This window comes from Rhinolophus hipposideros (genome assembly GCF_964194185.1).
Source record: "Rhinolophus hipposideros genome assembly, chromosome: 11".
Lineage (NCBI taxonomy): Eukaryota > Metazoa > Chordata > Mammalia > Chiroptera > Rhinolophidae > Rhinolophus > Rhinolophus hipposideros.
The window spans coordinates 50,587,245-50,608,517 of record NC_138057.1 but is presented as its reverse complement, the minus strand read 5'-3'; the positions used below and the strand labels follow the sequence as shown (position 1 = coordinate 50,608,517).

At 40.2% G+C, this 21,273-nt stretch overlaps 1 protein-coding gene across 1 annotated transcript in view; it reads right to left on the bottom strand.

Moving 5' to 3' along the window:
• Nucleotides 1–19,555, bottom strand: part of UBE2R2 (ubiquitin conjugating enzyme E2 R2) — an 84,406-nt gene extending 64,851 nt beyond the window's left edge. The window contains exon 1 of the mRNA XM_081065434.1: nucleotides 18,792–19,555. Within this exon, the coding sequence (XP_080921560.1) occupies nucleotides 18,792–18,968 (177 nt within the window). The 5' untranslated portion in view covers nucleotides 18,969–19,555. The remainder of the gene's footprint in view (nucleotides 1–18,791) is intronic.
• Nucleotides 19,556–21,273: the final 1,718 nt, after the last annotated feature.

Below are 21,273 nucleotides of genomic sequence, written 5' to 3'. Positions count from 1 at the left end.
CTAAATCTAAAATAAAATATTTCATTTCAAAAAAGTAAAGAATTCTGGGGCAGCCGGATGGCTCAGTTGGTTGGAGCGTGAGCTCTTAACAACAGGGTGGCTGGTTCAATTCCCACATGGGCCAGTGAGCTGCGCCCTCCACAACTAGATTGAAGACAAAGAGCTGCTGCTGAGCTGCCGGTGGGGTGGCCAGATGGCTCAACTGGTTAGAGCACAAGCTCTTAACAAGGTTGCCAGTTCAATTCCTGCATGGTATGGTGGGCTGTGCCCCCCGCAAAAACGGCGACTGGACTTGGAGCTGATGGGTCCTTGAAAAAACACTGTTCCCCAGTATTCCCCAATTTAAAAAAAATATATAAGAATTCTAAAGATGTATGGAGTAAAGCTCTCTGCAACATTAGGGAGAAAGCTGAAACAAATGTCAACAAACAGACCATCAAAAATTATAGCATATACTATACAGCAATTAAAAATTAAGAGTATATGGGGCAGATGGGTGGCTCAGTTGGTTAGAGCGCGAGCTCTGGGCAACGGGGCTGCCAGTTGGATTCCCACATAGGGCAGCGAGCTGCGCCCTCCACAACTAGAATGAAGTCAATGAGCTGCCGCTCAGCTCCCAGGTGGCCAGATGGCTCAGTTGGACAGCGTTGCTGTTTAGACTCCTCGACTCCCCCAAGGGATGGTGGGCTGCGCCCCCTGAAACTAACTACGGCAAGTGGACCTGGAGCTGAGCTGCGCCCTCCACAACTAAGACTGAAAGGACAACAACTTTACTTGGGAAAGTCCTGAAAGTACACACTGTTTCCCAATAAAGTCCTGTTACTCTCCCCCAGTAAAATCTTTTTAAAAAAATAATTAAGAGTATGTATACATGCATGTTTTTTCATGAAAAGATAGTTAAAACGTATTAAGTCAAAACACGTTTCACAAAACAGTTTCTGTAACATGACCCCAATTTATATATCTAGAAAGACCTAAAAGGAGACATTACTCTGAGAAATAGGATCATGGGTAATTACTTTTTCTATTTATTTATCTGCATTTTCTAATTTTTATATAGTGAAAATGTATCATGAATATAATTAAATATTAAATAGTAGCTACTCAAAAGCTAACACAGTGACACCATGGATGACGGTGGAATAGGAAGTTCCAGACATCTAAACAGGTGTCCCTCCACCTAAATGACAACTGAGATGGCAGGAACTATCTGAAGTAACTATTGTGGAATTCTGAAGTCCAGTTAAACACCTGCAGCCTCCAGGAGAGAACAGCATTATTCATAATAGCCAAAAATTGGAAACCCAAGCTCCAACAGATGAATGAACAAAATGTAATATATACATATATAGTCATAAAAAATGAATAATATTCTGATATGCTACAACACAGATAAACCTTGAAAACTTGCTAAGTAACATAAGCCAGACACAAAAGGACAAATATTGTATGATTTCACTTATCTGAGGTATCTAGAATAGGTAAAGTCATAAAGACAGAAAGGCTAGAGGTTACCAGGATAGGGGAAATTGAGTTATTATTTAATGAATACAGAGTTTCACTTTGGGATCATGAAAAAGATCAGGAAATAGTGGAGATGGTTACACATTGTAACTTTACTTAATGTCACTGAATTGTACGGCTTAAAAATGGTTAAAATGGTGTTATTTAAAAAATTGTAATATCATCAAATGTATTTGAAAAGTGGTCAGTAGTTTAAATACTTTTCCCTCTCATAGTCTTCCATGACTTAGGACAACAGTTTTACTCTTAAGTGAATTGTTGAGCTCTTGTTAGAAACTGCCACAAATTTCAAATTGGTCGAATTCAAAATAATGACTGTTTGCTGTACTACAAGTTACACCTTTTTGATATTCATTAGAGCCATTTTCTACATTATACTTTGGGAGGAAAAAAATCTCATCTTGTTCTTACACTGTAGCATATGAAAACTGCCCTGCTACTGTTTCAATCATTTTCTTCCAAAAACTCTGAATACTATGACTACGTATTTATCAAAATTCATAGAACTATACACAAAAATAATTTTACCGCATATTATATTTCCGTATTATAATTTAACACGAATTATATTTCCTTAGAACTGAATTCTAAAAGAACTAGGACACAATTTAAGTTATACCAAAGGGTATGAAATAATTTATTAGTGATTATATACTGATTCAATGAAATGAACATAAGGAGACCTGAGTTGTATAGCTAGCCCTCTAACAAACTCCCCTTTTAACTTTGAGTTAACTATTTCCTTCACTATGGTCTCTTCTGACACCAAAAACTAGCTGGGGTTCTTAGATACGTTTGGGCTGCAAAGCATTTTAAAAGCATGAATAAAAACTCAGCACTGTATATCCTTTGCACATCTGTCTTCTAGTTAGCTAAGCATTATTAACCTTTAAAATCCTAGAATTTTTTCCTTTTAATTGAAAGATCAAGGATATAATAAAATGTCAACTTTTCGTGATATTCGTAACATTGATCCCAGTTGCAGATATAAACACAGGGCAAATGGCTGAATAGATGCATGTCCTAGCAATAGCATATACAGTAGTTTCTTTTAAGACCCTGACAAATGAACTACCTTTTCTTAATTTAGCTTAATCTCAGAAATAGGTACCGCATATAAGCACCCAGAAAATATAACAAAGCCATTCTACATTTTTAGCAAAAACAATTTTTTTAATTTTATCTTTTTTCAGCTTTATTGAGATATAAATGGCAAATAAAACTCTAATATTAAATCTGCAATTTTTTACTCTTAAAATTTATACGGAGCAGTATTCACTTTCTTGATGTACACTTTTATAAGTTTTAGCATGTACATAGATTCTTGTAACCACCATAAGTACACAAAACAATTCCAACACCCCCAAAGAATTCCCTCACACTATGTATGCCCTTATGTAGTCAAACCCTCCCTCTACTCCTAACCCGTGGGAACCACTGATCTGGTCTCTGTGCCTATAATTTTTGTTGTCTTTCAGAATGTCATGTAAATGGACTCATTCAGAATGTAATCTTATGAGACTGTCATAAGGCCTTTGATACTCATCCATGTTACTGGTGTATCAACAGTTGCTTCCTTTTTATTGCTAAACAGCATTCCATAATATAGATCTATCAGTTTGCTTACACAGTCACCACTGAAGGACATTTGGGTTGTTTCCAATTTAGGGCAATTATGAGGAGTGCTGCTATAAACATTTGCATTGACATTTTTGGGTAAACTTAATGTTTTGTACACACTTAATATTTACACAAGCTTATATTGCTCTAAGACAAAATTCTTAGAAGTGGAGTGGTTGGGACACAGTAATTATATGAGGTGTGATAAAAAAACTGAATGTTTCAATATTTTAAAAAATTACAGTAGAAGACACAGTAAAAGTGGCCCTCAAAATACACCCCCCTTGCTTCGAACACACTTGTCCCATCATTCTTGCCACTTTCTGATGCAGTTCTGGAAGTCCTCTTTCGTGAGTGTCTTTAGTTGTGCTGTCATAGCTACCTCGATGTCCTAAATCGATTCAAAATGTTTACCGTTTCCCCAAAAATAAGACCCAGCCAGACCATCAGCTCTAAGGGTCTTTCGGAGCAAAAATTAATGTAAGACCCGGTCTTATATTATCAAAAGACGCCTTAGAGCTGATGGTCCGGCTAGGTCTTATTTTCAGGGAAACAGGGTACCTTTCATAGTCATTTTAACTTTGGAAAGAGTCAGAAGTTGCACGGTGCCAAATCCAATGAATAATGTGGATGAGAACATGTTTTTATTTGACAGAAATTGCCGTACCAGATGTGATGTGTGACACGGAGCATTGTGACGATAGAGGATGAAACTGCTTGCCCATTTCATATTAATGTGTTTTTCGCTGATCCATGATTTACGGCACACTGTAAAACACACCTTCTCTCAAAAAACAAAAACACCTTCTCTCAACCGTAGCTCACACCGAACTGACTGCACCGAACAAGTTGAAATTTGTCACACACTGTTACTAAGGTTCTACTAAGGTTCTTCTGGGATTGAAGATCCCTGTCTTTCCATTGGATGGCACTCAGCAGCAGCATTCACTGTGTTTTCTATCACTGTATTTTATTTAACTTTTTAATAAACTGCCAGTTTTTTCAAGAGTCTGCATTCTCATCAGAAGTATGAGAGTTCCAGTTAATCCTCATCCTCGTGAACACTCAGTACTATCAATACAATATTTTTTTATTTTAATCATTCTAAAAGGTTAAGTAAATGGTACCTCATTGTGGCTTTAGTTTGCATTTCCCTAATGACTAATTATGAGCATCTCTGCATACACTTATATGCCATCCATCTTCTTTGGTGAAATGTCTGTTCAATCCTTTCACTGATATTTAAAATTGGGTTGGTATTTTTTCTTTCCCTATGTTGAGTTCTGAAAGTTCTTCACAAATTCTGGACACAAGTCCTTTCTCAGATATGTGATTTACAAATATATTCTCCCAGTTCATGGCTTGTCTTTACATTATCTTAACTGTGACCTTCTCATAAAAGTTTTAACTTTTGATAACGTTCACTTCATCAATTTTTTCCTTCATGAATCATGTTTTTAAGAGCATTTTGCCAAAACCAAGGCCAATAAAGACCTTTTCCAATGTTTTCTTCTAAGGGTTTTACTACTTTATATTTTGCATTTAGGTTTATGATCCATTTTGAGTTAATTTTTGTATATATGTTACATAGCTTGAGGCTCACATTTTTACATGTATGGATGACCAGTATTTCCGAAATCATACGTACGTTAAAAGACTGTCTTTTCTCCACTGAATTATGTTTGCACCTTTGTACCAAAAACAAACAAACAAACAAACAAAAAGTTGATAATATTTGTAAATCTACTTCTGGGCTCTCTGTTCTTTTAGCCAATATATCATACTGTCTTGATTAGTGTAGTTTTACAGTTCATCTTAAAATTGGATATAGTGAGGGGCAGCCGGATAGCTCAGGTGGTTAAGAGTGCAAGCCCTGAACAACAGGGTTGCCAGTTCAATTCCCACATGGGCCAGTGAGCTGCGCCTTCCACAATTAGATTGAAGACAATGAGCTGCCACTGAGCTTCCGGAGGGGCAGCAGGAAGGTTCAGTTGTTTAGAGCACAAGTTCTCAACAAACAAGGTTGCCGGTTCAATTCTCGCATGGGATGGTAGGCTGTGTCCCTTGCAACTAAAGACTAAAAACAGCAACTGGACTTGGAGCTGAACTGTACCCTCCACAACTAGATTGAAGGACAACTACTTGGAGCTGGTGGGCCCTGGAGAAACACACTGTTCCCCAATATTCCCAAATTAAAAAAAAAAAAAAAAAGCCAGCCCAGTGGCTCTGGTGGTTGGAGCGCCATGCTCCTAATGCAGAGGTCACTGGTTCGATTCCCACATGGGCCAGTGAGCTGTGCCCACTACAGCTAAGATTGTGAGCAACAGCTCTCCCTGGAGCTGGGCTGCTGTGAGCAGCTGGAGGTTAGCATGAGCTACCGTGGGCTACCGTGTGCTGCATGAGTGGCCGGTGGCCAGCGTGATTGGCTGGCAGCCATCGTGAGTGGCTGGCAGCCAGCGGGAGATGCCATGAGCTGCTATGAGCAGCCAACCAAGGACCGGAGACCGACTGCCTCAGCCAGGGGGAGCACAAGGCTCATAATACCAGCATGGGCCAGGAAGCTGTGTCCTACACAACTAGACTGAGAAACAACAGCTTGAACTGGAATGTGGAGGGAGGTAAAAGAAGGGGGAAAATAAATTTTTGTTTTAAAAATTGGATATAGTGAGTCTTTCAACTTTTTTTTTTTTTCAAAATTATTTTAGCTATTCTGGTTCTTTAACTTTCCATATATAATTTTTAAAAACTAGGGCCACACTCGCCACCTCTTTCGTGGTTCCTTGACCTCCAGAAAACTGGTGTTTTTACTGTTGTACTTTATCTTGTCAAAACCATTCAAAACATATTCTCTAAATACATTATGTAGATGTTTATCACCTTTGACCCAATATGTCCAGTACCAGAAACTTATGTGAAAAATACACAAACACAGATATAAAAATTGTTCAATGTGTTCAAAAATATTGTTTAGAAAGCAAAATAAACCTTCAAGTCCAACAAAAGCCAAAAAGTTATATGATGGATAATTGGAAAAGTCTTCAAATTACAGTGGTACCTCAGTTTTCAGACATCTCCATTGATGAACATTTCAGTTTACGAACACCGTAAGTTTTATGGATCTATGGTATCATTAGATAGTAAAATTCATGCTAAATTTTCAGTTTTAGGGGTTGATTTTAAAGGTCTGGAATGGATTCATCCATTTTGCATTACTATCTATGGGGAAACCGTGCCTCGGTTTTCGAACGTTTCAGAACTTGAACGGTCTTCTGGAACGGATTACGTTCAAAAACCGAGACCACGGTATGTTGTTTTCACATGGATACATAGTACCCATACTGTGTATCCATTTTTTAGATGAAACACAAAACATTTCAAGGAAAATACATTAAAAGCATTATTTCTGGGATGCATCACTGCAAGTAACTTTTTTCTTCAAAGTTTCAGGAACTTTTAAATATTCTACAATGAACATGTTATCGACCTATAACTGGGGATAAACATTTTCTGTTATAAAAAAATGTCATTACCATTTAACACAGCAAAATACAGGTACCTCTGTATCTGCGTGTATATTATTATAATTTATTCATAGGATATGAATACTCTACATGAAAGTGTTTTACCATATTCCCCCGAAAATAAGACCTAGCCGGACAATCAGCTCTAGTGCGTCTTTTGGAGCAAATATTAATATACATTAATTAATTTATTATATTAATAATTAATTATATTGATCATATTAATATAAATATACATTAATATTTGCTCCAAAAGACGCACTAGAGCTGATTGTCCGGCTAGGTCTTATTTTCGGGGAAACACAGTACCACTGTTTTTTATTTAAGGAACCTCTTTTTATATTTACTCCATAATTTTCCAGTAAAAAAATTTCAGAAAAAGTTATATAAAAGTGGAAACATCAATTCAAAACTCAGCGCTTTCCCCATTACAAGATTTCTTAAATCTGAATCTAAATTCTACAGAATTTCCGTATTTTCAGTATGACTTTTCTTTCCTCATCTAGCAAATTTTCGGTCATTCTTATTTAGATTAAATGTTGTAATATGATTAACAAATACCAAAGAATTCAGGGCAGGAACCCTAAAGACATGCGAGTAGTTATTATTCTACTTTCCCCCCTTCTTTCACCTCCCCCCCACACTCCGGTTCAAGCCATGTTTCTCAGTCTAGTTGTGTAGGACACAGCTCCCTGGCCCATGCTGGTATTATGAGCCCTAAGCTACCCCTGGCTAAGGCAGTAGGTCACCAGTCGTTGGTCGGCCACTCACAGCAGCCTCTCCCCAGCTACCGGCCGCTGACAATGGCCACCAGCCACTCACGCTGGCTACCGGCTGCCCATGGCAGCACACAGCAGCCCTCTGGCCGCTCATACCAACCTCCAGCTGCTCACAGCAGCCCAGCTCCATGGAGAGTTGTTGTTCACATTCTTATCTGTAGAGGGCGCAGCTCACTGACCCATGTGGGAATCGAACCAGCAACCTCGGTGTTAGGAGCACGGTGCTCCAAATACCTGAGCCCACCCAGCGGGCCCATACTTTTTTTTTTTTTTTTTAACATTATCACTGATGTTTTTTCCACAGGGGTTAGTCTTTAATGACTTAAACATATCATTATTCCTATCCCTGTTTAGCCAATGGGGGAAATAGCAGTTAAGTGATAAGTCCAAGGTGGGCCTTTTTAAGTAATGAAGTGTTTTGTTTCTTTTTAAACCCAACTACCCAACTCAAATGAGCTTTGCCCCCTTCATAGCAAACACCTCATAAAGCTGGCTATACACCCACCCACAGTGTTACACTGCCACTGATCAAAACAATGTAGGATTCCTTTTTTGAGAACTTCAGAGCCTATTGTACAACTTCGTAAAATCCTTATTAGTGACAAATCTTTACTTCCGTAATGTGCACTTTGTTTTGTTTAACACTCAAAAATGATTCTCAGATTCAACTTGGTGAACAAGGTAAATACTCTGAGTACTACCATTTTTTAGTCAAAAATGACTGAACATACCAGTGTTAGACTAATTTTACCTGTGCCTCTGCCAACAATTTCAAAAGAAAAGTTTCAAATCACATGCAGGATGTTCTTTTCTTTATTTTATTAAATTTATCGGGGTGACATTGGTTAATAAAGTTATATAGGTGGGTACCTCTTGAATAACAAACTTTTATTTACCTTATTACATTTATCAGGTATGGTTATAAGTACACTTAAAATCTGTTTTCTAAGCTTTAATTCTGTTTCTATTAAGAATTACTACATATAAGTTTTGTAACTTTATCAATTCTTAACATTGTCTTATAAATGGGGCCATGGCTATTTCTAACTAATAATCATTTAATTTTTACAATCTGAATTACTATGTACGCTAAGTGAGCCACACAATCTGAATTATTTCCTGGGATTTATCCCTCAAATTAAATATCAGCTGCCCATGCAGCAAATATAGCAAAGCAGATAACTAAAGAATTATGAAATCTGGGCTAGCCCGGTTGGCTCAGGCGGTTAGAGCTCCATGCTCCTAACTCCTAAGGCTGCCGGTTTGATTCCCACATGGGTCAGTGGGCTCTCAACCACAAAGATTGCCAGTTCAATTCCTCTGGTCCCACAAGGGATGGTGGGCTCCGCCCCCTGCAACTAAGATTGAACACGGCACCTTGAGCTGAGTTGCGGCACCTTGAGCTGAGTTGCGCTGAGCTCCCGGATGGCTCACTTGGTTGGAGCGCATCCTCTCAACCACAGGGTTGCTGGTTCGGCTCCCGCAAGGATGGTGGGCAGCGCCCCCTTCAACTAGCAACAGCAACTGGACCTGGAGCTCAGCTGCGCCCTCCACAACTAAGACTGAAAGGACAACTTGAAGCTGAATGGCACCCTCCACAACTAAGATTGAAAGGACAACAATTTGACTTGGAAAAAAAGTCCTGGAAGTACACACTGTTCCCCAATAAAGTCCTAACTGTTCCCCTTCCCCAATAAAATCTTTAAAAAAAAACATTATGAAATCTGGAACTCCAAATATAGAATAGATAAAACTATGGCATTGATCTAAAGATGCTGTAATAGAGGTAAAGAATTAAAAGAATCAACTGAAAGAACAAAGAAATTTTTAAACTGCTCAAGTTTCCTATGGTGCTTAAATATACTTGGAAAAGTATTAAGGATTATTATTTTAGAAACATAAACCCATATTGTATTAAAATATATAACTCCCTTTATCATCCTCCCATCCCCACCATCTCTTCAGAGGGGTTTTATTATTTCTAATCCCCAAGAATAGTTTTCTTAGATTTATTATGTTCCTCAACACTAGCACCATCCCACTCTACCCCATTAAAGTAATGAGAAAGTTGTTAGTAAAGGAAATCAATTTGCCAATAAAAAATAAATCCTTCTACAATGATTTATTGTTCTCTAATTCAAGTAGTCCAAGAACACCAAAAAAAATCTAATTTTTCCAGTGAATTTAAAACATATAAACTAAGGTCATTATACCAATCTCTCCCCATAATTTGGAGTGGCAAATAATTAATTTTGTGACCTTTAAACTTAAGTAAAATTAAAAATAGTTCCTTATAAAATGCTCCATTTGATTTTCTTAAAGCTCTACTTTTATACCTTTAAAATCATCCTAGTGATGAAAGATGTCAGTAATAGAATAACACAGGCTTCAGAGTCAAGCAGTCTGGTATTACAACTTTCTGGCTGAGGACCCCCCGGGGAAAGTTAAATAAGCTCTGTGTGATTCAGTTTTTCTATACAGTCATGTGTCACTTAATGACAGAGAAAATACATCATTGGGTGAAAATGTATCATTAGGTGATTTTGTCTGCAACATCCGAGTGCACTTACACAAACCTAGATTGCACAGTGGTCTATATAGGACTACTTGCAGGACTGGAAGTTGCTCTGGGTGAGTCAATGAGCGAGTGGTGAGTGAATATCAAGGCCTAGGACATTACATTACTGTCGAATATAAATACTGTACACTTCAGCTACACTAAATTTATTTTTTTAAATTTTTGTTTCTTCAATAAACTAATCTTAGCTTACTATAACTTTTTAACTTTACAAATTTAAATTTTTTAAACTTTTTGACTCTTTGGAATAACACTTAAACACAAGCCTTGTATGGCTATACAAAAATATTTTCTTTCTTTATATCCTTATTCTATAGGCTTTTTCCTACTTTTAAGTTTTATTTTATTTTGTTACTTTTTGTTTGTTAAAACCCAAGACCCAAACACACACATTAGCTTAGGCCTGCACGGGGTCAGGAGCAGCAACGTCAGTCTTCCACCTCCACAACTTGTCCCGCTGGGCCTTCCGGGGCAATCACACACACCCCACTGGCATCTCCCATGATAACAATGCCTCTTTGTGCAAAACCTCCTGAAGGATCTGCCATGGGCTCTTCTTAAGGAGGTGTCACTCTTTTCAGAATATGTCCATGGTGGTTTGCTTTATTGGTTTATTTTTTATGACAGATTTGCTTGTAAGCAGATAATGCACCATAAACATTCCTCTTAATGAAAACCTTTCGGTGCTGGGGTCCATGTTTTCAAACTTTTTAAGGAACTTATGGAAGTCTGCAAAAGCCTCTGCTAAACCCTTCACTGCAAATTTTTTTTGGGACGGGGGCCTTCTTTTTCTTCTCCTGCAGTTTCCCATTCTCTTGCCTCTTCTTCAGCTGTGTGTTCCTGTACCAGTTGCAACAACACCTCATTAGTCAATCCCTCAGGAACCACCTCCAGGAGCTCCTCCGGGTCACCTTCACCCACACCCAGGTTCAAGTTGTTTGCCATCTCAACCACAGCCTTGTTGACTTTCGCAGCCTCCTCATGCTTGGCCAGTCCTCTGAAGTCATAGATGAACCTCTTGAGTGTCTTCCTGAAGATGCCATTCATACACTCCTGGTGACATCACCCCAAGCCCAAGCAAGGTCCTTGGTGCTGTCATAGATGCTGCAATCCTTCCAGAATTGCATGTCTTCCTCAGTTGCAGCAATAGCCTGGGCAAAGGTCCTCCTCAGGCAGTAGGCCTTACAAGCGGCTATAACTCCTTAATCCATTGGTTGGATCAAAGAGGTGGTGTTTGGAGGGAGAAACCACAGTGATGTTGGGATGAAGATCACCAGTAAAGAGGATGTCGGGAGCAGTGTCAAAAGGTATGTCACTGTGCAAACAGCACTTCCCCATTTTGCTGGCACAGCAATCCAGAAGGGTATCTTGGAAGAGGAGCTTGACTTTTCACAGTATACTGACTGGCAGTGTGTGCTTATGGAGTCGCGTGAAGACCTGGAGGTCTCACTGTACCAGGTCACAAAGGGTTTCAATTTAGTTTGCAACCCTGCCCCCAAACAAGACTGTTGCCTGTCCTTAAAAGCCTTGAAACTGGGCATTGACTTGGCCTCCTTAATGGATGAAAGTCCTTTCGGGCATCTGTTTCCAGAATAGGGAGGTTTCATCCATATTGAGTATCTGCTCTGGAAAGTAATTTCCTCCACAATCAGCACACCTAGAGTTCCCAATAAGTCTTCAGCTGCCTTCACATCAGCACTCTGACTCACCATTCACGTTTTCTTTATGTAATGAATAACAATTCTTCAATCGTTTAAACCACCCAGAGCTAGCAGTAAACTCAACATCATAGTTGGATCCAGCCTTTTCTTTTGTCATCGCAAACAAACTTTTTGCTTTGGCCATGACCATTATAGTGCCAAGAGGGATATGCTTCTGTGCCTGGTCTTCAGTCCAGGTCATTAGAAGTTTCTCCAGGTCTGATATAGGCCCTCTCAAATTTTTGTTAGTCATGTTGCCTTCAACAAAGCAGATCCTTTAATAGCTTTCATCATTTTGTTCTGTTCTTCAAGACCAGAGCTATGCTGGAATGGGACATGCCTGACTGGTGAGCAATAACCAACACCGATTTTCTATTTTCTACCTTCATAGTCCTTTATCACTCCTAATTTCATTTCCAGGGCAATCACTCGACATGGCCTCTTACTGGCAACATTAGCAGTGAATTTTGTACGCTTAGGGGCCATGATGAACAAAACAACGAGATTAAATCAAATACAAGTGAAATGATACAATCAAAACGTGGTAAGCATGAGATTTTGAGGCTGCTGCAAGCGTAACACAGCAAACGTTTTTTATAAATAGAGAGTATTCTAAAATAATAAAAAGTATAGTATAATATATAAATAACAGTCGTTTATTATCATTATCAAGTATTATGTACTGTACAAATTGTATATGCTATACTTTTATACAACTGTCAACGCAGGTTTACACCAGCATCACCACAAACATGTAAGTTATGTGTTGCACTATGACGTCACTAGACAACAGGAATTTTTCAGCTCCATTATAATCTTAATGGGACCATCATTGATTGCCATTGTTAACTGAAATGTAGTTATGCAGGACTGTACAGCAAGTCCTCGAATAACTTGCATTTCACGCAACATTGTTTTGCTATAATATTGATGAGATGCTGTAGGAACTTAACTCTTGTTTATATCAATTAACCTATGGTAAAATTGGTTTTCTTATATGTAATTTCGCTTAAAGCCACAGAACCTGTTAAGGATGTTAAGTGAAGATTTACTGCATATGAAATGAGATTAACAGTAACCACACCTCACAGGAGGATTATGAGATGGTCTATGTAAAGTATGTAGCACATAGTAAGCACTCAATGTTAGCCACACTGCTATAGTAAGAATAGTAGTGTGTATCCGCAATTAGGTATGGCATTCAAAATTTTAGCATGTTTTAACTGCTCATTCTACTTACCTTGCCACCAGGTTCACAGTAGTAATTCAATTTATTATTTGTGTTATAACAAAAACATTTTTATATTTGTCATTAAAACGAATCACGTAAAAGTGATTAAAGTGGATTATTCACTTTCTATCTTAAATACATACTCCAAAATCTGGATTTTCCCATTCTCAAATGGCAGAATATTTATCTAACAGCAAACCCTGGCAATCTGAACTAAAATTATCTCTTCAACTTAGTATCTATCATTCCATTCACTTCAGAATCAATTTATTTAAAGGTACATAAACTCTGAATAACAATTTCTCGCTGAAATAAATTAGTTCTGTATTGACAAAACACATTCAAAGAGGTTCAATCTTACTTGGATTGAACACCAATACTATGTAATTATATGTGAAATAGTCCAAAAGAAGTTCAGGAACATAAAAGAATTAAACATTTGAAACATGATCTTTCAGCAAGCTGGAGTTCCATTGTCCTAATCTGAATTTATAACTCTTCCTCACTGTTATTTTCCATAACAAGATTAGCAGACGTGGACCGGTTTCTTACACGGCCTCCTTTATTTCACCTGTTTCCAACAGACAGGTTCTTCGGGAACCTTAGACTAGGATCACTAATTCTAAGTTGCAAAGATGGAGCAGAGTGTTTTATCATAATAGATTGTGATTATGTTAACAAATGCTCCAACTGGCCTTAAAACTTAAAAGCTTTTATTTTAATTACCATTTACAATTGCATCAATAACACCTACACCTCACATTTCTGTATTTTAAAATCTAGAAAGATTTGTATGAAGATTGTTTATAAAAACTCAAAGGTTACTAATGTCCTTATACTTTCCCTTACTATCTATAAGGCTGTGACTCTTCCTACAGTGCTTTGCCTTTGATGAGTGCTCAACAAATATTTTTTACTAACACAAATCTCTGAAAAAGAGGAATCAACATGCTGCAAAGAAAGTATTAAGGCCCACATGCTTTGTTCAAGAATAATCCTTGTTTTATCAAATTTAAGACTCTCATGCTGGCATTTAAAAAAATTATCAGAAGATATCAATGCAAGGTTCCCACACAACTACACAGAATCCATGAAGTTGTACAATTGCCAACAGACCAATGGCAACCATAAGATTTCATGGATTCTAAAGCAAATCCCAATTTCAGAGAACTTAAAAACCAGATAAATATTCATCTTAGAATCAACTTAATATGGTAAACAGATATTCTATAAAACATGGAGGTACTATATTTGCCGGGGGGGGGAGGGGGTTGTTAAAGCTACAAACCATGGACATTAACTATATTTCCATCTGAGAAAGAATTTTAGGGGTGCCCAATTAGCTCAGTTGGTTAGAGCCTGGTGCTAGTAACACCAAGATTGCCAGTTCGATCCCCGCATGGGCCACTGTGAGATGTGCCCTTCTCAAAAAAAAAGTAAGAAAATTTTAACTGACTTTCTGACTCATCATACAACTGTTTTTTTTAAAAATAGCATTACTTTTATAATTTTAAAGTTGTTTAATTGCTTTTTAGTTGCCTATCAATAAGTCCCCGAAAACAGATTCTTAACTTGTCAGTTAACCCTCTGAAAATGTATACAAACTAGTTTATGTGTGTCTATTTTTCCCAGAGAAAATTCATTAATTTCTCAAAAGGAATCCATATACCAAAAAGACTAAGAATCACTTTATTAAAAGAACTGTTTCAACTACATTTTAAGAATTACAGAGGGGTGGCTGGTTAGCTCAGTTGGTTAGAGCAGGGTGCTCTTAACAACAAGGTTACCTGTTCGATCCCCACATGGGCCACACAACTAGACTGAAATAACTACTTGACTTGGAGCTGATGGGTCCTGGGAAAAGCACACTCAAATAAATAAGTTTTAAAAAAAAAGAATAACAGGGGCCGGCCCGGTGGCTCAGGTGGTTGGAGCTCCGTGCCCCTGACTCCGAGGGCTGCCAGTTCGATTCCCACATGGGCCAGTGGGCTCTCAACCACAAGGTTGCCGGTTCGACTCCCGCAGGGGATGGTGGGCTACGCCCCCTGTAGCTAGCAACTGCGACTGGACCTGGAGCTAGGCTGTGCCCTCCACGGCTAAGACTGAAAGGACAACTTGGAGCTGAATGGCACCCTCCACAACTAAGATTGACACACTGTTCCCCAATAAAGTCCTGTTTCCTTTCCCCAATAAAAAAAAAAAAAGTCTTTAAAAAAAAAAAGAATAACAGAGTCATAAAATAGAGTATGTTAGAATCTGAAGCACACTGCCAGGCACAAATGTTAAGTTTGGTTTTACAGGGTTTTTTGTGGGGAGAGGGACAGAAAATAGATTCATTATTTCTAGAACAAATGAAAATTATAATATATATCCTTTATTTTTAAAAATTATCATTGAAGAGTTTCTTTAATATAAATCAAAGTGTTAAACCTGATAATGAAGTTCCTGTTAAAGAAAACTTTGAGTATATAACAAATACTTTCTAAATTATCAGTTTGGAGTTTTCTTTTTTTTTTTTTTGTTGAGACCCCACTGGCCCATGTGGGAATCGAACCGGCAGCCTTCGGAGTTAGGAGCACGGAGCTCTAACCACCTGCGCCACCGGGCAGGCCCAGTTTGGAGTTTTCTAAAAACGGAACACACCTATATTTTATTCTCTTAATCACCGAATGAAATAAAAACTACAATGAAATCAAATCAATGCAAGTCAACTGCTATACTTTAAGCTTTCTGTATCATTTAAACTTTTATGTTATGCACACCATGAAACAGACACTCTCACTTTCTGATCTCTAGACTCACTGATATCATGCTTTTAGATAATACAGGAATTCCAAAGAGATTCTATACCAAAGCAGCCCCACTAAATTAAGATTACCAAGAGTTATTTGAAAAAACAATTCTTTTTAAAGGAATGGGAATGAACTTGTTAAAAGTCATCATTAACTGCTGACCTGATCAATTTATTCTTCCAGTAACATAATAAAATTCCAATTTGCTTCACAATAGCAAAATTGTGGAGCAATTTTGGTGTTCTAAGCCATCTCCTACTTTGTGTTTTGTAATGATTGACCCTTAGAGGAAAAATTCAAATAGCAAAGAAATTCACTTGGTAAGTCAATGAGATCAAGAAACTGGACAAAAAGATAGCAAGGCCACAAAAGATTGTATAATAAGCAGAAAAATACATACAAGAAACTATCTTTACCCATCATACATCCATACCCTCCAAAGCTAAGAATCAGATGGATTTGAGATTAAAAAAAAAAAAAAGCAGGATGAATCAAAGAATATGTGAAATACAGGTCTCCCAAGTCTCTACCACAACAGATGTCGTACTTAAAACACACTAGAGTCAACTACTTCATGGTGAAAAAGATCAGTTAAGTTAGAAGCCTATTACATTAATATGTAAAAGTTAAAGGAGTTTCATTATGAAAATTTTTTTAAATGACTGGCAGTCTAATTGCCTTCAAGAACTATCATGCAAAATAGACAAAAAAGTTTAACTTAAAAATAATTTATACTAAATGTTGAAGGACTATGATTTGGTAAAGGAGAACAGTAGAGAAAGTTCTGTGCCAACTTTTAACTGCAGCTGTAGTGGAACACACTAAAAGCCTTGTTTTAAGACAAAAGCAGTGAAATAAAAAACAATGGTTTTAAACCTATCACCAGTGTTAACTGCTCATGACCAAAAGTTTGAGTTTCCAATGAAGGATTTTGAGATAAAAAGCCATATAATAAGGACACAAGTGGAAGAAAATGAAATTGAACAAAATTCTCACACAAGACTAAAACTTAAAACTGTAATTTTCATACATTTTTACATATCACAATTAAACGTAAAAAACTCAAAGATGAAGAAATCTAACACAACAAATTTGGAAATTAAACCATTCTATTTAAATAGGGCTGAAATTAATAAGCTTTTAATTTAAATCAGTGTAGGCTACAGGGAATCCTCTTTATATACTATCTACTCAAAACCGAGAGGATTCTCCACACTCCTTTCACATTTAAGCCAAAATATTACAATTTGAAAAGTTGTTTGTTTTTTTCAAACTCCACTGGAATGAGATTATTCTAACTAGACTGTCAATTGCTCCAAACAATGATACTTTTTGGAAACTAAACTTCATTCCACTAGATTTAGCCAGTAAATTTTGCTAAATAATCCTTTGCTAGAAGTTATATAAATTCCATGTTGTGAAACTAATTTTTCCAGTATCTATAAATAAAAATTTATACTTGACAAAAGACGTTCCTCAACTAATAACTTACATGTTTAGTGATTTTAAATATCTGCATCTGAAAGCGTAGTATCGTGACCATAAAAGATGAGACATAAAACTGGTAAGGGTACTGCTATTACACAACATTCTAAATAGTGCTTTTAGTAGGTATTCAGTGACTATCACAGGCGTAAATATTTAACATTCCCCTATCAATTCTTCACATTTTCTACTAAGTTGACCCAACTTCAAGCCTGAAACTGAGGCTTCTACCTTTAGAAGAGTAAAAAACAAAAGTAATTGGGTAGTCCTCAATATACACACCATAACTACATGACTTAAGATCCTCATTTAAAACTTTTGCCAAGATAGCCCCTCCCTTCAAAACAAACTACGATTGACTCACACTGCTCTATTTGACTTAACTTTGGAAATACAAAAATTAAATGCTTTCCTAAGAACTCATTTCCCTCGGTCCCTGCATACACCATTTAAAACATTCAACCTTCAATCTGATTTATCCCTTCCAAAATGCTAAACACACACACACACACACACACACACACACCACCTCAGTATCTCTAAATTATCTACCATGGAATTAAAAAAAAAATACACCAGATGCAAGAATGATAACCACCGCTCTCAAGTCTTGGAAAACAATGGAAGCAATGTCTGTGGTCGCTGTCTGCGGAGCCGTCCTACTCGGTGAGACCATTTCACCTCAGATGATACTTTTAATCTGTGAGACCACCCCATTTTCTAAAGTTAACCACCTGAGCAAAGGGTTTCGATTTCGCCTCACTAAAGTGGAAAACTATCAATCACCCTACATAACAAGTTCCACCCTCTAGATATTTCTACATGTAGGAACACAACAACAACAACAAAGCCAGTAAAGTTGGTGGCAGGGTGAGGACAAAGAGCATTTTGAAACACCACAGAAGTAAATAGAGAATGAGGACAGAAGGGGCTAAATTCAAGTTCCCTCAAATGAATCAAGGAAAGAAAACGCAGGTCCCTTGTTCACCACCCCCGAGCCCCCATTCTTCCTTACCGCCCACTGGAATGCAAAGTTGGAACTACCACTCACTCCGCCACAAGCCCATCAAATCCTCAACATGTCAGGTCACCAGGCAGCCTCTGGGATGACAGGCTAATACCCCTCCCCCCACACCCCCCAAGAAAGAAAGGTCCGATCCAGTAAGTGCAGGTCACTCTGCCCTCTGGGGCAGTTCCAGCGGCGCAGGGATGGTTCGGATGAGAGGACGAGAGGGGACAGACAGACCACCGTTCTTCCCTTACACCCTCAGCTGAGGCAACAAAACAAAGACAGCCGCCCTCCTCCCCGGTCGCCTCTCCACTAGCCAGAGAGGCTTTCCTAGTTCCCGGTGCCGTCTAGCCTCCCGCCCCCGCCCCCATGACAAAGAAAAGGCACTTGGTGAGCAAGGCCTTCCTGCCTCCACGAGTGGGGGAAGGGGCTGCCGAGGTGAGGAGCCCCCTCCGCTCACCCGCGCTCACCCGCGGCCCCGAAAACAGCCCAAAGCGGCTGGACACAGAGGCCTCTGCCGGGGAATCCTGATCTAGGCAAGGATGGGGGTACCTTGAAGTAGCCGCCTTCATAGAGGGTGTTGGGGGGTCCGAAGATGGCAACCTCCCAGTTGTAGAGGTCGGACTCGTCCACCAGGGTGATCCGGAAGCCCTCCACCGGTTCCTCCTGCAGGGATTTCAGCTCCAGCATCAGGGCCTTCTGTGAGCTGGTCATCTGCTGCTGGGCCATCGCGGCGGCGGCGGCGGCGGCGCCGGGCCGGGGCCCCAGTCCTCACGCACCGGCCGAGCCGGACCAAGCCCCTCCCCTGCGCTCGCGCTCGGGCCGGGCGGCACCGGGCCCTTGTCTTCACACACCCGGCGGGCCGGACCAGGCCCCAGACGGCCCGTGGGCCGAGCCGGGTCCTCCTCACACACGACGCGGGCCGGGCCCTCCTCCTCACACTCGGGCCAGGTGGGGGGAGGGGTTGAGGGAGTTAAGAAAATTCGCTCCCGGTCCCGGGCCTCCCCCCCCCGGAGGGGGCCTCAACTTAGGGGGGGGGGAGAAGAGGTGGAAGCCCAGGAAGGCGGCGAAGGGCAGGCGACGGGGAGGGGAGGGGGGCAGGCCGGCCCGGGAGCGCCGCGCTCGCTCGCCCTCTCGTTCTCCTCAGGGGCCGCCGGAGCCGGGGGGCGCGCGGGGCCGAAGGGCGGGGGGAGCGCAGTGCTCGGGGGTCTCGCGGCGGCAGCGGCGGCGGCGGCTGCGCGTGGGGAGGGGCGACAGCGGAGGAGGAGGAGGAGAGAGAGAGCGCCTCGCGCCGCGGGAGCGACGGAGCGAAGAAGAACGAGGGAGGGAGAGAAGGAGGAGGGGCGCGCGCCGGGAGGGGGGAGGCTCTCGGCGGCTGGCGGCCCGACGCGCTTGCGCGCGCCCCTCCCTCCCCCGCCCTCCTCGCCCTCCTCGCCTCCTCCTCCCACTTCCCCGCCTCCTCTCAGTGGCCCAGCGCGGTGGCGGCGCTTTGTGACGCCAGCGCTTGTACCCGCCCTTAAAGAGCCGAGCAGCTGTAAGGGCGGAGGGTAGCCTCAAGGGATGCCCTTGGCCCCAAAGTGACGGTTGGATGCCCTGCTTCCCTAGGCGCGCCCGGGAAGCGACCTCTGGTCTGAGAGCCATCAGCGCCCTCCTACCGCATCCACAGGCCTCCTCAGCCATCCGCCCAGGAGCCCTGGTCCCCTGCAGGCCCCTCCCCGTGACACACAGTCCGCTGTCCCTACACTCTGCACATGCTAGACAAGGATGTGCTGAGAACGTGGGCCTTATCGGTGGGAACAAGCGTCCTGACATCTCTTCTGCAGGTCCAGCCCTAACGCCAGTGTGTCTTTGGAGGGCAGTGTGTGGCACCCATTTGGGGGAGTGGGTGAGGCCAGTTTCCACTGAGAAATGAGGAAGGCAGATAGGCCAGCTTCTGCTTCCCTTCTTAACTACAAAGAGGAAGCTTGTGGGAAATAGAGAAATAATAATACTGATTGAACCTAGGTTCCTGGCCCTTCTCTCTGTGATTTGAGGCAAGTGCTCTGGCTATCCCTCAGTTTACCCATTTGTAAAATGAAGTACTGTGGGTGAACTTTGACCCCCTACAGAACCTTACAGTTTGAAGGTCCAACCTGGGATTGAGGGACTTTTAAGATAATCATGGCTGAAGTGAGATGTGAAGAGAGTCTTCAATCCCCATGATTTAGATAGTCTATCCCTTTCTCTTAGGAAAGCATGTCCTGTGATAACTGTCTAAATGTTTTCTGTTATAGAAAAGCCAACATACTGTGAAAGTTCCAGAATTGGAGGATCAGAAAGATCCTTGGTTCCAACCCTGGCTCCACCATTTATATTACCTCTTCCTTTTCCATCAGCTTCTGTAAAAGAGGGTTAATTATATGTAATATAAGCAATTGTAAAGATTAATTGAGATTGTCTATACACAATGGTTTAGCACAATGACTGGAACATGGTAAATGATCCATAACTAGGAACTTTCAAGGAAGAAAAATAATTTAAAGGCATAGCTGTATTCTGGATATGATCCTTCCTACTGTTTAATAGACTTTTTCACAACAGGCTTAGATTTCTAGAAAAATTGAGAAGATAGTACAGAGAGTTCCCATATTTTCCCATAGGCACCCAATTTCCCCTATTATTAACATCGTACATTTGTATAGTACATGTATTACAATTATGAATCAATATTGCTACTAACTAAAGTCTTTACTCACATTTCCTTAGGTTTTACCTAATGTCCTTTTTCTGTTCCAGGATCTCATCCTGAACACCACAGTATATTTAGTTTTCATGTTTTGCTCGGTTGTTTTTCACTTTGACAGTTTCTCAGACTTTCCTTGTTTTTGATTACCTTGACAGTTTTGAAGAACACTAGTCAAGTATGCTGTAGAATGTCCCTCAATTAGGATATGTGTTGTTTTTCTCATAATTAAACCAGGATTGTAGGGTTTGGGGGAGAAGATCACAGAGGTAAAAAAAACAAAAACATTTTCATCACATCATATCAAGGGCA